Source organism: Parasteatoda tepidariorum, chromosome 6 (assembly GCF_982258835.1).
Source record: "Parasteatoda tepidariorum strain Cologne lab strain chromosome 6, Ptep-v5.0, whole genome shotgun sequence".
Taxonomy (NCBI): Eukaryota; Metazoa; Arthropoda; class Arachnida; order Araneae; family Theridiidae; genus Parasteatoda; species Parasteatoda tepidariorum.
This window is the reverse complement of record NC_141760.1, coordinates 13,475,766-13,492,629: the sequence shown is the minus strand read 5'-3', so window position 1 is coordinate 13,492,629 and position 16,864 is coordinate 13,475,766. Positions and strand designations below refer to the sequence as shown.

The following is a 16,864-nucleotide window of genomic DNA, read 5'->3' as shown; positions in this document are numbered from 1 at the left end:
GTTAAAAAAATGAAGGTGAAATTGAATGATGTGTGTTTGTTGATATTTAGAGAGCTCTCCTAAGCCGATCATTACTAAAGAACCAGTGGAGAAGAAGACGCTGAAAGGCGAGAATGTCACTTTGGAGTGTCAGGCTAGAAGCACCAGTAACTCTGCTTGCAAAGTTCACTGGAGAAAAGATGGAAAGGTAATTTACCCAATTTCTTAATTTTATTTGGCTTTTAAGTTAATTTTAAAAACTATCTCTGTTTTCTAAAATTTTGCAATTGAAACAATTAATAAATAAATTAAAATAAGCAATGCCTTGCCTAGACATTTGTTTAAAATCTGTCTATGCTTGTTAAGAAAGAGCATAAAATATGAATTGTTTCACAATAAAAAAAATTATATATATATATAGTATTTTAAAATTTCACCAAAAATTTTATGTGTATCTAAATTTTTGCTATCATTCTTTATAATTAAAAAGCTTATGTTAAGAATATATAAAGCTGCATTTGCTATGTCCAAACACATGACCAGAGATTTAATCTAGAATTCTAAACAGGGTGCATATCGTTTTTAAAAAGTGCTTAAAGGTTCTTATTTTCGGCTTCCGTTTTTTAAAAGCCCTTAAAGGTGCTTTTTTCATTGGGTGTTTTTAAAAAGTGCTTAATTTTCCCTTTTTCAAAATGAGTTTTTTCCTTTACCATGTTGATTTTAGCTGCGAGTTATGCAAAAACATTGTTCTATTCAATGTTTTCACAATTCATTCAACCTCAATCTATTTCGGCGTATTGTCAGTCCGTAGCGTATGAAAACGCCATTCATTTTATTTGATTCAAAACTTCATGATTTTAAACGATTGTCAAAAACAATGCCAAAAGTTTTTTATTTTTGGACATGATGGTTAAAACAAGATAAAACTGTCAATTGTCAAAAACTTTCCAACCCTGCCAAATGCTTAAAAGGTGATTATATTTTTTTTGAATAACTTGGTTAAGCACCCTGTTAAATTATTGATATAATTATAAAAGGGTAATGATCTGAACTTATAAAACATTTTGAAAACTCATTATCACAATTTTTGACTTTCACAAATATATTACCATTGACTTATTTCTTCTGACAAGTCAGTTGGATTTTTATGTTTTCTTTTTAAAAATAGTATGTTTATATTTATTTAAAAACTTGGAATTTCTCTTTATTTATTACAGTGGTTTCAAACCATTATTAGTTGATAATATGTATTTCTGTAACTTATTTTTAAGATATATTTTGTACGTATGTAAGAAGTGTTTTTCCCTTCTGTAGCTACTCAACTCTATTCGTCATCCCACTAGAAACTTCGATATTGTTCAAGGTAATTACACTACTTTCACCAGCATTTTGAACATCAAAAATATACAGGATGAGGATGAAGGGCGTTATCAGTGTGTTATCACTAATAAATTTGGTTCTGTGTATTCAAGCAAAGCAAGGATAACAGTGCATAGTAAGTACATTTATTACTACCTCCTAATCTTTTAAAATATACAGGGCTGATTGTGCTCCGGAAAAAATCTGGACCGGAAGTTTCCGTGAGCAAACCGTGATCCGGAAGTTTCCGGAGATCGAAGGTTAGGACGTTTAAAAAAATCATTGATCACAAAGGTTTCCGGAAATCAAATTTTCAAAGGTGGAACTTAAAAACTCAGTTTATTTTATTTGTTTGTAAGGGAGAGACAGATACTTTATAAGCTTATATTCAAGATTAATATTCATTTTTTTTTTATCAGTAAATAGTTATTATAATCATAAACTCAACAAAGAAAGACATATTTGTAAATTTCAATTACTTCTCCAAGTCATCATTGGTATGTGTAAATGGTATAGATATGTGTAAAATTTATAAGTAAACTAAGAAGTATTGAGAAAAAGGAAAAAACCTTGTTTAAATTTTTTTTCTAATTCTTCGATTTAAAATTTTTTTTTTTCTTACTCAAGAAATTTTCCGGAATTTTGACTTGGGCTCACAATCACCCCTGAATATATATGCATGCCAACTTGTATGGTTTTTAACAATTTCAATCAGTTAAGTCTTGTCAGTTTTAATGGATGAGAGACAAAGATTTTATGTTTCTAACGTTTTCCTCAAAATAATGCGCTTGAACATTTGAGTTTTTACAATTGTAAAATTTTTTTGTTTTATATCATTAGATTTTGCAAAAAATTTGTTAATTACTAGAATAACTGACTTAACATTAGCAATAACTGGAGATTAACAATCAAATTTTAGTGTTCTGATAAGTTTTTATTGTTTTTAACAAAAATAAATCATAGGCTTAAGTTTTGTTACTTAATTTTATCATATTTTAATTCATTTGTTTTTATAAGAGTCAGCTACTAATATTTCTGGCCTACTTGTATAGCAACACATTTTTTACATGCAATTTAATGACAATATATAAATGTTTTTTTAAAATTTTTGTGTTTTTACTTTCTAACGACTAAATGTGTTATTTGTTAATTCACTTAACCTATCATTGTACTTACTAATAAGACATGATCACTCATTAGGGGTTTCATGTTGTATGTCTTTTCTAGGTTTTCTATATAGTAATTGATGTAATTTAGCTTGCATGAATTGAATTTGTTAAATGAACATGGCTTAGTTTTATTATAAATTTTGTTAATGCAAAGCATGAAAAAATGATGGTATTTCTAAGAATATTAATGTTAAATGTTTCATTTACAGTCTTTCCAGTTTTTACCAAGACCCCTTCCGATTTAGCCATCAAAACTGGCAGTACAGCTAGGCTCGAGTGTGGAGCAAAGGGACAACCTCGCCCTGAAATTGTTTGGCGGAAAGATGGTGGCGGTGAGGAATTTCCAGCAGCTAAAGAACGCCGCATGCATGTCATGCCAACGGATGATGTATTCTTCATTGTTGGTGTGAAGCCCAGTGACACTGGTGTTTACAGTTGTGCCGCTTCTAATATTGCTGGCACCATTGTTGCAAACGTCACCCTTACTGTATTAGGTAATGTTTACATTGCAGTTTGTAGTAGTAATATCATTATCATTGTTCTTACGAGTTCTTAAAATCCTTAAAACAAATTCTTAACTCATCAAACTGTTGTTTAAGGCAACCCACCTTAAATCACTGGTCCGAAAGACCTGTCCTATTTCTTTAGTTATTGGTCCAAAGAAACCAGTAACTTAAAGCAGGGGTCTGTTTAGAAGAAATTTGGGTCTGTTAACGGATCCTTCACAAAATAATTTATCTTTTAATCGGACCCTTCACAAATTTGTTTATCTTCATTATTGTTTTGTTAATCGAATAAACCCTTCCTGGGAAGAAAAAGAAAGACAGTTCGAAACGAACTAAGTTTTCCAAGTTCAGTATTCTAAGAAAATATTCTACTTTTATAAACATCGTGTACACATTCTTATTGATATTAAATGATAATTTTTTGTTTGTAAATAAATAATTGATCAATTTATATTTATTCATACAATTAATTAATAGAATATTATGTAAATAAAAATTGAATATTAAAATTGCGGCTTTCTTTTACCTGGTCAGATAGCTTTGAAGAACAGTCATAAAACATTCTATTCTTGATGTCCAACAGAATAGTTATTAGTTGTTACTGAAAATCATTTTTATTACATCGAAAAGTTTTGTTTCTCTTTATTTAGATAAGAACTTGCTTTTATTGTTCCAGAGCTCCCACGGGGCAAAGAGAACAGGGAAAATTTTAAACTGTCAGAAAATTTAATTTTGGCTCTAAAAAGTAGGGAAAAGTTAGGAAATCCCCCCCCCCCCAAAGAAACAAAAACCTAGAAAATTTCTACATCATATTTGGAAAATAACTAGTCTTAGAATTATCAGCAACGATTCAGATTCGATTAAAATCTAATCGAATTTTCCAATTTTTAGTGAAATTTTCCATGTTTCCATCCTTTTTCAATGATATTCTTTTGCTCACTAAATCTAATATTTGACATTACAAATAAAATATAATAAAGAGTATTTCGATGAAAAATTGCATGTAGATAAAATATTGCCTGGATTTTCACCAAAATTTTCCTGTAACACCTAGAAATTGAAATTGAACGAGAACCCTGCTTATATTTGGGTGTGTATTGAAATTCCTTTCTTTTATAGAAACTCCTTCCTTTGTGAAAAAAATGGAAGACAAAGAGACGAGGGCCGGCGAGACCACCGTCCTGGAATGCCTGGCATCAGGCAGCCCTAGGCCGAAACTGAAGTGGACGAAAGACGGTGGCTCTCTTTATGCCACTGAAAGACACTTCTTTACTGCTGGTGACCAACTTCTGATCATCGTTCAGACGCAGGCATCTGATGCTGGCACCTACACCTGTGAAATGTCCAATACTCTGGGGACGGAAAGAGGTTCTAGTCAATTGAAAGTTATGCAAGGTGAGTGTCTTTCTACTTTCAAGTATTATAAAGTAAAATATCAAAATTTTTAAGGATGTAAAATTTGTGAAAAACTATTTCAAATTTTACAACTTTGTTTTTACTTGATTCTATAAAAGACACTACATTGCAATTTGTGTTAAAATAACAACAAAAAACTGTGTTTTGTTACCTGTGTGTTCTACCTTATTATTCTTTTTATAGCTATGTTTTTTGATATTATTCTGCAAATTACAAAATGCAGTTAATAACCTAGATTAGAAAAGTCAACTATTAAATAAATTTTTTCAACAAAATCTGAATAGAATATAATTTAGTGATGTGTGAAGATTAATGTTATGCAAGCTCTATACAAAATTGCCCATGAGCAATCAGAGACAAGCTAAGGAGCTGAATCGTGACTGTCCTAGTGTACATCAAAAAGAGCTTCTAAAGCTTAATAGGAACAGTATGAGGAAGATCATTGGTCTTCTCACTGGACACTGCATCCTCAGGAGACACCTATACTAATCTAATCTAATTCTCTTTGTCGATGTTGTCATAATGAAGAAGAGACATCACAACATATACTTTGTGATTGTGAGGTTTATTCTGCTTGAAGATTTGAGCATTTAGGGCAGCATTGCATTAGGACCTGGGAACTGCAAGATGTTCCTGTAAGGTGTTTGCTGAATTTTATTTTAGCTTTAGGGCTTTCTTGCTAATCATGATTTAGGGTTTGGGTACAATAGACTTCTGGTCGATGTACCCTGCTCTTGGAACTGCCCAACTTCTAAGTCTGTGGTTTGAAATCACTATTGTGAACCACACTTTCAAGTTAATGGAGAATTCAATTCCTGCAAGATTAATAAATGTTAAATACTTAGAGCACCATAAAGGAAACCCCTCTTGTAATGCCTTGTTTAAATTGTATTATTTGAAACAAACTTTTTCTATTCTAGTCTCTCAGAATGGATATGCAGTGGAGGAAAGTCATACCACTACTGGCGTCATAGTCATTGCAGTTGTGATCTGTATTGTTGGTACATCTATAATCTGGGTTGTCATCATATATCACACAAGAAAGCGGTCTGAGGAGTACCCACAAGGGGGAGCCACTTCTTCTGTTCACTCTTCTGATTTGGCTCCATACAGCTCTTGCTCGGGGATATGTCCTAAGGAATTCAGGCGTCCTTCTGGCAGGAACCTCTTTCTTGATTCTCAATCTGGTACAATTACCATCCTTACTCAATGCAATTCTTATTTAAATTCATTGTTGCTGTTGTAATAAAAAATTCTCATAGCTTTTGTGTGTTTCAAAAAAAAAAAAAAAAATCACTCAATATTGTAAAAGAAAAAGTATTGTAGCTAAATGATTAAACAAACCTCTTTTATAGAAATCTGTTTGGAGTTTTGCAGTTTAATTATCTAAAAATTTTCACTATTCTTTTAAATCAAAACTCTTAAACTAATTAAAGAATGTATTTTAATTATCCAAAATGAATTTAATATCTAACTCTATTCAAAATTGTTTTAATTAACATAATAAAAGCATTTTATATTCCAGTAGATATAAAATATTTTTAAATGAAGCTTGATTTGTGTTGCTTTTGAAAAAATTATGTAACAAGAATATTTATTGTAGAAGAAATAATTCTGAATTCTATTTGAAAACTGTCTCTAAAATGCGAGTATGACAACTAATTGGTTAATTTTTAAAATAGTCAGTGAGCTGTTAGTTAATCTTAAAGTAGTAAGTGAATGTTAAAATGAAAATTTATTCTTTTAGGTCATTCAAAAGACAGTGGCACAGGAGACAGTGGTCAACAAAGCAGTGATGATATGTTGGTAGAAGATGATCATGATCTTCTAATTGAAATGCCCTCTACTTATGGAAGAGGTAAAGGACCATTTTATTAATTCAGTTTTAAAAAGTTAAGTTTTAAAGACTCCCAATGGTCAGGGAGTAGAGGGAAAACCTGGAATTGTCAAGGAATTTTATTTTGACTCTTAGAAGCAGAGAATAGTCCGATTAAGGTTCTTTTTATTTATTTATTATTTTTTTCCACAAAAACCTGGAAAATTCCCACATCATCCCTGTTTTAGAATTGTCAGTAACAGTAATCAGTCATGGAGATTTAATTAAAATAATTCTAACATCTATTACAATTATTTGTTATAAAAATTTCACATTTTAGTGAAACTTTCTATGTTTTCATCCTCATTAAATGATATTTTTTTGCTCACAAAATCTGATATTTGAAGAAAGAAAAAAATTTCAATGAAAAATTACATCTGGTGATATAAATAAAATATTATTTGGATTTACATTGACATTTTCCTGTAATACAATTTTTTTTCTTTAAAATCTGAAATTAAGTGAGAACCTTTTTTAAATCTAATTTAAAGAAATTATTTAGTTTGACTTTTCCACAGATCAAGATAGACCTAGGAGGAAAATTCGATAATTGTTCTAAAAACCAGAAAATTGTCAGAAAATTCTCATCTGAAGTCTGAAATTAAGTGAAAATTTTCTGAAATTATTGGATTTTCTGAATTATGATATTTAACCTGAAACATCATTTGGAGATATTTATTGATACAACAATATTGATAGCTTTTTATTTTTCTGTTTTTATTTTTAAATTTAACTTAAAACAGCATCATTTTACTCTTATAATAAGTTTGCTTTTTATTTTTTAGTTCCAATTCGAAGCCACTTCCTTGAATCGCAGGAGAATGGTGAAGACATTCAAGTTGTTCAAGATCCATGTGTTTCTGGTGTTCACTGCAGAGAACAAGTACCCTTGTTGCACACTTTTAGAACTAATCTCAAAAATTCTGAGAAACAATTTCCTGCACTTGGGGAAAATTCTAATGGTCATTATAGCTTGACCCACTGTCGGCCGCAAAGGTGGCCTTTGGACACTGTTCAACGATCGTACTCCGCAGAGCAGCTAGGAGGAGAGAACTCTCACATACAATGTAATCCTCCCCTCGAGTCTTTGCTTCGGACCGACAGCGATACGACCGAGAGAGATTCTGGGTTTTCCACTTTTCCGCGGAGTGCAACATTAGCATCGGTCAGCAACTGGAGCAGTGACTCACCCAGATTCCTGAGGCTACCAAAAGGTTAATAGCAATATTTAAATTTTTAATTTAGTTAGTTTAGTGGTCTGCTTAGAAAAAATTTAGGTCTGTTAATGGGCGCTTCACAAAATATCTTTTCATAGAAACGGACCCTTCACAAAATATTTTAACTTAAAAACGGACCCTTCACAAAATATTTTAACTTAAAAACGGACCCTTCACAAAATATTTTAACTTAAAAATGGACCCTTCACAAAATAATTTATCTTATAATTGGACCCTTCACAAATTTGTTTATCTTCATTATTGTTTTGTTAATCAAATAAACCGGAGAAAGAAAGATGTAAGCGAACTAAGTTTTGTCTTCGGCAAACGCTTCTTCCTTTATTCGTCCGAAATGAATATTCTGCGTTCAGCAGTATGGACTAAATACCAAATATTTGTATGTTTCATCTCTAATTTAGTAGCAGCAATTGCTGTTTATTTTTAAAAATTTAAATTTTTTTAGTTATAATTTTACAGTGTTGAGCATAATCTTGTAACTACTTACAATTTAAAAACTCCTTATAAAAGTTTTTTGCAATAACAGGACCCTATTTGCACAAATTCACATTGAAAGATTGTGACTTAACGTTTATTACGCGTAATTTTTTCACAATTTTACAGAAACAGGACCTTTCACAAAACGTCTGGACAGACCCCTGTAGTTCTATTCAGTATTATTGTAATATTTCTCTTATTGTTGAAATTCAGGGTTAGTTTAAGTAATTTCTCAATCTATAAATGACTGTTTATTTACAAGTATGTAATGTACATAGCATCCCTGTGGCAGAATTTTTTCAGGCTGCTTTTTGCGACATACCTATCTAGTATTAATATCTTTCTGCGAGACACTTTTAATTATGACAAATATACATGTTACTTATTTAAAGTAACAAAAGCTTCAACATAAAGGAATAATAATAATGACTTCTGATAAAATAATTTTCTTAATTGAATATGTAATATTTTTTTAAAATTCTAATTATAACAGGTATTCTCATAGTAATAATCAATATCAATAATTATTTCCTTTTTCGCATTTTGTATATCATCACATTAAAAAAAATAGTTTTAAAAAATTGAAAGTGTAGCAGTAACTACCAAAAAGAAGATAGGATTGCTAAATCATGCGAATAGGACTCTTCAAAGAGGGGTTACTAAATGCGTGTTTTCATTTCGAGATTGTATTAAATAATGTAGTATTAAAAATATAGGATTTTAGAAACTATGGAAATCAATAGTATAGTAATAACTGCATAAAAATAGAACAAACATTTCTGCAGAAGAGAAAACTGAATTTTTTTACTTCATTACTCTTTATTTTGCATTATTTTTAAATGAGAATAAAAAATAATAAAAAAACACAAGCATTTTTATCCAAGCACTTTTGCACGAGAAAGGCATCCTTTGAGTATAAATCTGAAGAAAAGATGAAATCTTCCCCAATATTTCTGCAGAACAGAAAAACAAAATCTTCCTACAAGAACTCTGTTACGTTCTGCGACAATGTTGCTGTGTCGCTACGGGGCACAACACAAGTAGGAATTAAACAATTTCATTAAATTGCTTTGTAAATTTTTAAATCAATGGTTTTCTCTTAAAAAATTCATTACATTTCATTTTTCTTCAGTTAATTAAAAAAAAAATCAATATTGCTGTTATTCCTTGATGCGGTTGTTTGATCAGTCCAAATTAAAAGCCTCGAATGTTCAAATATAACTCTTTTTCTTGTTTTGAAATTCTTTGTTTTGTCTATCAATCGATAAATTGATATTTTAAATGTGAATATTAGTAGATAGACAAAGATGTGGAGAATTCATATTTTAAATAGGAACCTACTTTCGTAAAAAGGACTCAGACATATGTGCCACTTTTCAGTCCTGAGAACTGAAGTCAGTCTTGAGAAAAAAAGCCGTGGAATGATTTTCTGTCCTTTATTAGATATTTAATTTCAATTTGTTTTTCAAATAATGTTTTCATTAACTTTTTCTTTAAAAATGTAATAATTATATTATGTTAAAATAAAGAAATTATAGCTATTTATGAAAACATTGTTTTTCATAATTATTGCAAAAGGATTAAGTAACGATGTTGCACCATCAGGGGTCTGTTTAGAAGAAATTTGGGTCTGTTAACGGACCCTTCACAAAATATCTTTTCATAAAAACGGACCCTTCACAAAATATTTTAACATAAAAACGGACCCTTCACAAAATATTTTAACTTAAAAACGGACCCTTCACAAAATATTTTAACTTAAAAACGGACCCTTCACAAATTTTGTTTATCTTCATTATTATTTTGTTAATCGAATAAACCCGTTCCAGGGCAGAAAAGAAGAAAGATGGATGTAAACGAATTAAGTTTGTCTTCGGCAGACGATTCTTCCATTATTCGTCCGAAATTAATATTCTGCGTTCAGCAGTATAGGTTAAATACCAAATGTTTGTATGTTGCATCTCTAATTTAAAAGCAGCAATTGTTCTTTATTTTTTAAAATTTAATTTTTTTTAATTATAATTTTTCAGTGTTGAGCATAATCTTGTATGTCTTTACAATTTAAAAACTCATCGAAAAAGTTTTTTTTTGTGCAATAACGGACCCTATTTGCACAAATTCATAAAAGCGGACCCTGGTTGAAAGAATGTGAGTAATTTTTTCACAATTTCACAAAAAACGGACCTTTCACAAAATGTCTGGACAGACCCCTGACCATAATAAAAGAATGCAATTGATTTTCAGCATCTGCTTGTCTAAACAAAATACTCTTGAATCTAAATCTGCTTAAAGTTTGTATTTTTTCTCCCAACATTTTGTGATAGTGGGCAAAATTAAATTAAGAATATTTCTTGAAATATCAAATTTAATGACAAATTAATGTTATGACAAAGCGTTAATGATGATGAAGAGTTAAATAAGAAATATGTATGGCTCCAAGATAAAATTAGTAGTGTATTTTGGCAAGTAGTGTAAAAAAATTAAACAAAACTTTTTTTATTTTTTTTAAATGCAGTAAAAATTAATGAAATGAAGAATAATCTATTTTTTAAATAATATTTGGACCATTCTCATGGAAAGAGAGCTATAAATTTCTGAAAAATTCTTCAAAATGTTAATTGGTCAAAAAACAAGTTCAGTCTTGAAATGTTTCTGGAGTGGCAGCCATGTCAGAGGACTAAATTGTTGAAATATTACATCTTGAACTGCTTTTATAAAATATGAAGTAAAGAATATTTTATGTACTTTTTTTCCAGATATTCCTAATGATAGTGGTAGTTTCTCGATTGCTGGGGACGAAACTTCTCAAGAGCTGCCCAACAGGTGTCGTTCCATTACCGCTCTTCCCTCTCACATTGTGGTCATCCCCAACGAAAGGAACAGCTGCGTCTGCATTGCAGGACCTCCAGACGCATAGCACCTGGCGTGAAAATGATTTTGTACATTTGTGAAAAGTAAAATCATCATAGTCATTTTTATTCATTTTTCATTTAAGCACAGTTCAGTGTTGTATATACGTTCTAGCAGCTAAAATAGAGTGTAGATAATATTATATGAGTTTTAAGAATGAAAAATGTAGGGTATACATTTACTACCTCACCAAATTGAGGATTTTTGTTTTTTAATTTTTAAAATAAAAAGTTTTAAAGCTTTTGATATGTAATTAAAAGTTGATGATTTTACTACCTCACTCTTCTGAGTTGTTCCCTTCCCCCTCCCTTTATGATGCTTTCTTAAATTCTTATCTTGCATTTTAAATTGTGCAAGATTTTAAATTTGATACACACTGAAAATGTGTTCTTCAGAAACCTTAAATGACTTCTTGAAAATTTTGGATTATTCCAAAATATTTTAGGTTTGAGAATAACTTTTGGATTTGTTAGTCATAAGATAATTAAAAAATCCTGATCTTTGCAAATGTTGCTTTCATTGTGGAATGTGCCTAGCTAAATGGAAAAGTTTCCAGCATTTTGTCTTTAGATCAATAGATAAGTGTAGATTGAATCTAATCGATTGAACGAGGCTTAATAAATAATTAAGTTGTTAGATAAATAGGTTAATTGAATATATTTCCTAACAAGCCTAAAAGCATTTTGGCTTATTGCAATTGGCCTAAAATCAGGCTAATTCAGCTATAAATATTATATTTTTCTAATAACCCTTAAAGCATTTGGGCGTATTTTAAATGGCCTAGAATAAATCTGGCTGATTGAGTAGTAAATGATATCTTTTCATATTGGTGCAAAAGCATCTGCATTTAATTCTAAAAAGTATTGGACTGATTGAAGATTTTTCCGATTAGCCTGGAACATTGCTGAGTGATGGTGACAGTTTTCAATTAACTGGATTTTATAATTAGCTTACAACGTATATCAAAATAAAATTTATTAATGCTTTTTTTTTTGTTTTGTTGATAATATATGTAAGATATATTCAAAATTAAGTTTAATATGGAAAAGTTTAGCCAATTTTAAAAAAAAATTTTTTTTTTAGGTCACTTATTTGCTCACAAATTTTTCTTTATTTGTGAAAAATCCCTATAAATATTTTAGAAACAAACCCTTTTTAAATTTTTTTGTTTTGAAACCTAAATTAAATCCATCTTACTGAATTTTGAATAAATTCTATTTGTTGCTCTTAATTTAATGGATAAATATCAAAAAATATAACTTATTGAATACTAATTTATTTTAATTTCATTTCAATATCTCTAGGTAGTTTCTCGGAATCTTTAATTACTGAGAAATTTCATTGTGACTTTGAAAAAATGTTACAGTAGATAGATTAGCTTTCTTATAGTATATGTAGCTTTAAAATTTTTATAAAATGGTTTTCCTCAGAAACCCTGTTAAAATTTATTTCTTCATCAATAGTTATGTAAAGAAATTGTATTTTGTTATTATTTAGAAAGTTATTATTTTGTTATTATTTAGATATAGATAAAAAAATATTAATTTAGAAGTACTATTTTAATTTTAAAGGCCTATAATTCAGGAAATAGTATCATTCCAAGCTTCTTTTTTTATAATAAATTAGTGGCTTATTAGGTGCCATTTATTTTCTATAAAATGCCATATGCCTGTTATGTGCCATTTAGAGATGCTTCGCTAACTACTTGTTAAGTGTAAATTAAGTGTTTCACGCATAAAGTTAATTTACTTTGTTGTGTTATGATAATATCTTGTCATAGTGTGTGATTGTGATCATATTTATTGTATTCAGTCAGGGATGCTAATTGTTGATTCATGCCATAATTGCATACAAATCTTATTGAAATTCTTAGATACATGTTCTTAACACCATCAAGAAAAGTTCCTTCACAAAAATTGAATTCCTTAAATTTTATGTATGTTAAAAAAATTATTATTGTTATTTTGTCAGTCCCACAATCATATTGTTGTATAATTTAATATCTAAAATGAGAGCACTTCAAAATGATCAAATGTTATATTTTGTTTCACCCTTGCTTGCCGTGGGCGTATATATACGCTTCGCTAAGCCAATGTGTTAACTGCCCCAGTGTACAATCAAATGATTAGTATCCCTGTTGGTTTATTTGACTGCAGCTGTGGAAATGTTTTGTTTAATTTACAAAGAAGGAGAGCTAACAAAAGATTTATTGCGTCCAAATCTGTCGATTCGTTTTTGTATAGTTGGTGCTATTTCTTAAGCAATGGTAGTAATTAGAAAATATATGTGTGTAGATATATGAAACTAGAGTTATATAAATTGTATGCGTACCTATAGCAGTGAGCTGTATTTTATTTAAGAATCTGAACTGTGCTTATTGTGAGCTTGTGGCTACATATTTGTATATATGTACAGAAACTGTTAGAGAAATTCTATATTGCAATGGAGAGCCTATATACAAAGATGCATAAATTATTTTAGTGTTATATTTTTATGTGCCAATATGTTCCCATAATTTGTTTTAATTGTTAATTAAGTGCTTATCTTTTTTACTGCTAAATTACAAAACAATCAATCTTATTTTGCTAATTATAAAATAGTTTTGTTATTGCATATTTATTTCCTGAAATCACATGATTTTTGTTATTTGTTTATTGTTAAATTTTCAATAATCTGAAATGCACTATAGAACATTTTCTTTTTTTTTTCAGGGGGGGGGGGCTGTCAAATGTTATGTAAGCCCCTAAGTGGGGAGTTGAGTTAAAACAAAATTTGAAGGGGGGCAAGCACAGGAGGCTTATTTTTGCTGACAAAGGGAAGTCAATAGTATATTTGAATGGCCTCTTTGTGGAATATATTAATAACCTAGAATCAAATGTTTGATGACAGACAATTTTTCCAAAGTAAAATTTTACACACAATACCATATTTAATTTTTACTTTGTTAATTTAATTATCTTATTAAAAATAATTGGTCTTTTTCTAGTTTTTGTGGAATTATGTTTTAAATATTTGATTACAGATTTGAATTTTCAAAAATGCAAATTAAGCATTGCCCTATACAATTGCATTTTTTTTCATAATTCATTTTAATAAAATTTATTTTGCCCCATTTAGATTTTTTTTTTTTTTTTTTTAATTCATTGTAGTTGATTCATCTTTTGAAACTATGGATTTTGATAATTTCAAGAAATTACTCATATATATTTTTTAAATTGCACAGTAAATTATGTTATTAATAGTGTTAAAATAGCCTTATTTGAAATGAAGTTATATTAGTATTGAAATAACCTAATTAGGCTATTTAAACATTATTTAATTAACAATGTTATAGCCTAATTTTTAAATTTATACTTAACAATAATTTTTTATTGTTAATTACTTGTAAGGGATAGTGTAAAATGCAATGATCATTTATTATGTTTTAAATTAGAAAATGTTCTTCAAAATTTGGTTTTAATTCTATTTACTTTTTTTTTATTTTTTTTTCTAATTGAAAAACTTAGCTTAAGCTCAATTAAATGTTAAACTGAGCGTAAGCTCAATTAAATTTTTAAAAAAATCAATGTTTTAAATTACTTATGCTATTTAATATTTTGTTTTTTAAAGTGTTAAATTGTTGTTTAGCAATCTAAAGTTATGTTCTTGTTTTTTTTAAAAAAAATCTAGATTTTGAAATAATATGGATACAGAAAGAAAAAAAAAATTATTTTTAAAAAAATATTTTTTATGTTCTGTTATTTAAAAGCACAGATTTTTATTTAAAGTTGCCACACGTAGCTAATTATTGCAATAAAATCAAAATCTTGAACAATTTTTCTTTTAAGGAGTTTATAATTTTTTGTTATTGTTAATTTTTCTTGTTGAAAATTTTTGTTATTATTCAGGTGGCATTTTCTGAGAGAATTTTTATATTTCCCATAGTTACCTTTTTTTTTTTTTTTTGCATTTTAAAGGCAGCTTAGATTGTGTTTTTTTTTTTTTTTTTTTTTTTCTCCTTTAAACCTATTTTGTCCTGGTTAGTCAACACTATTTACCCTTTAGCTTTTTCAATATATGCAGGGAAAATGTGACATATTAAAATTGAAAAGTATTCACTAATTAATAACTCAGATAAAAGTAATTTTATTGAAAGCATTATTATAAAAGTAGAATTACACACAGTGCAAAGAAAAAATATAAAGGTTTTTTTCTGATTTGAAACATAACTTTGACAATTTTCATTATAAAAATAAAACATGTTAACCCCCCCCCTTTAATAATCAAAAAATGAAAAACTGAACATCAAGAGAATGTAAAAAAAAAAAAAAAAAAATTTCATCCTTGTTTTGTTAATTTTTTTAAATATACATTTATTGCTAATTATAAATTAAATGTTCATCCTTGTTTTGTTAATTTTTTTAAATATACATTTATTGCTAATTATAAATTACATTTGAATTTCTACAACTTGAATGAATACAGGTATTCTTTTTATTGAGTTCCCCAGCCCTTAAAAATGTTTGCTAGATTATTATTATAATTTTTTTTTAAAATTCAGCTAAATTACTTTTTTTACCTTTAAATGCCCATGCCTTCCAATTAAGATTTAAAATGTCATCAATAAATAATTCCTTTATTTATTGTCTTAGAGAGATTTTTATTTTCTTGTGCCAATTGTGCTTTATATAGTCCTGCAGAGATTTTTTAAAGATGTGGTGTAATTATTTTTTTTTTATAGATGTTAAAGGCAATTATTTTTTAGTTGCATACTATTGTACAAACTGTATTCTTTGAAGAGTTGTATTATTTAAGTACTTTTTTAAGTATGTCTCTGTACAGCCTGTGTGAATAAAATTTGAGAGTTAATTACGATGTGGAGAATTAATTACATGAATACATACACCAAGATGATCAAACACATCCTAAGGTTTGTCAAAGTTTACGGATTGACACTTATGCTGTGACAATTTTATGATTACGTATGCAAGAATCACAGATGTCAACACCAGTGCATATACTTTCCTTGACTGGTGACAAAAAAGCAACTACAACTAGGACTGTGGCTTCTATATCTTTAAAGCAATAACTAAAAAGCGACTATTAAAAAAATACTGTATAGAAACAGGGGAATCGCGTGAATATATCTGAATTTGTGAAAACATTTGGAAACTGCCAAAAAAGCAATAAATAAGTCACGAAAAATTGATCGGAAAAGAAGTTCACCACCCATTTTTTGCAAACCCAGAGCCAGAATCGACGAAATATTGTAAAAAACAGTATAACTACAAACTAGAATGTGCAGATTTTTGATTAATTTTGCTAACTTTTTAAAAGGCTCAACACGGATTAACTGTAAAACAGTGGCGTATCACATAAGCACTTGAATTACTTAGAAGTAGTTATGAGTTAGAAACATTATAAATCAAAATAACTGGCTCAGGGAATAGAGCGTTCAGTGAGGTTCGAATCCCTGCGATGGTTGGGTGATGCGAATTCCGCACCCGGCTCGCACTGACCACAGATTGATTTGTTCATTTACGTCGCACTAGAGCTGCACAATGGGCTATTGACGACGGTCTGGGAAACATCCCTGAGGATGATCCGAAGACATGCCATCACAATTTTGACCCCTGACCTGCACGCGCACTTTACGGTAGAACAGTTTAACGAGGACCAATACCGCACACCCTCGGTTCCTACGCAGACTGATCCAAGTGGTCACCCACCCGCACACTGACCGCAGTCAGTGATGCTTGACTTCGGTGATCTGCTGGGAACTGTGTCTTAACTATCAGTCCACTGCGGGACGCACCGACTACAGATCTTACCTGAAATATTCTCAATGGTAGACGGATCATGGGTTAAGAGTCCCCTTTGCCGTCAGGCTGACGGTGGTAGGTTTTCATGGTTTTTTTTTTCTCTCCATGTAACGCAAATGTGGGTTACTTTAATCAG

General features: G+C 29.5%; 1 protein-coding gene across 2 annotated transcripts in view; it reads left to right on the top strand.

Moving 5' to 3' along the window:
* The window catches only part of LOC107437740 (uncharacterized), a 58,861-nt gene extending 45,731 nt beyond the window's left edge, over positions 1–13,130 (top strand). For both annotated transcript variants that reach the window (XM_016049837.5, XM_087165440.1), the window contains 8 exons: positions 51–187; positions 1,294–1,474; positions 2,717–3,001; positions 4,133–4,408; positions 5,350–5,616; positions 6,177–6,287; positions 7,091–7,519; positions 10,774–13,130. In XM_016049837.5, the coding sequence (XP_015905323.1) occupies positions 51–187; positions 1,294–1,474; positions 2,717–3,001; positions 4,133–4,408; positions 5,350–5,616; positions 6,177–6,287; positions 7,091–7,519; positions 10,774–10,934 (1,847 nt within the window). In that variant the 3' untranslated portion in view covers positions 10,935–13,130. The remainder of the gene's footprint in view (positions 1–50; positions 188–1,293; positions 1,475–2,716; positions 3,002–4,132; positions 4,409–5,349; positions 5,617–6,176; positions 6,288–7,090; positions 7,520–10,773) is intronic.
* Positions 13,131–16,864: the final 3,734 nt, after the last annotated feature.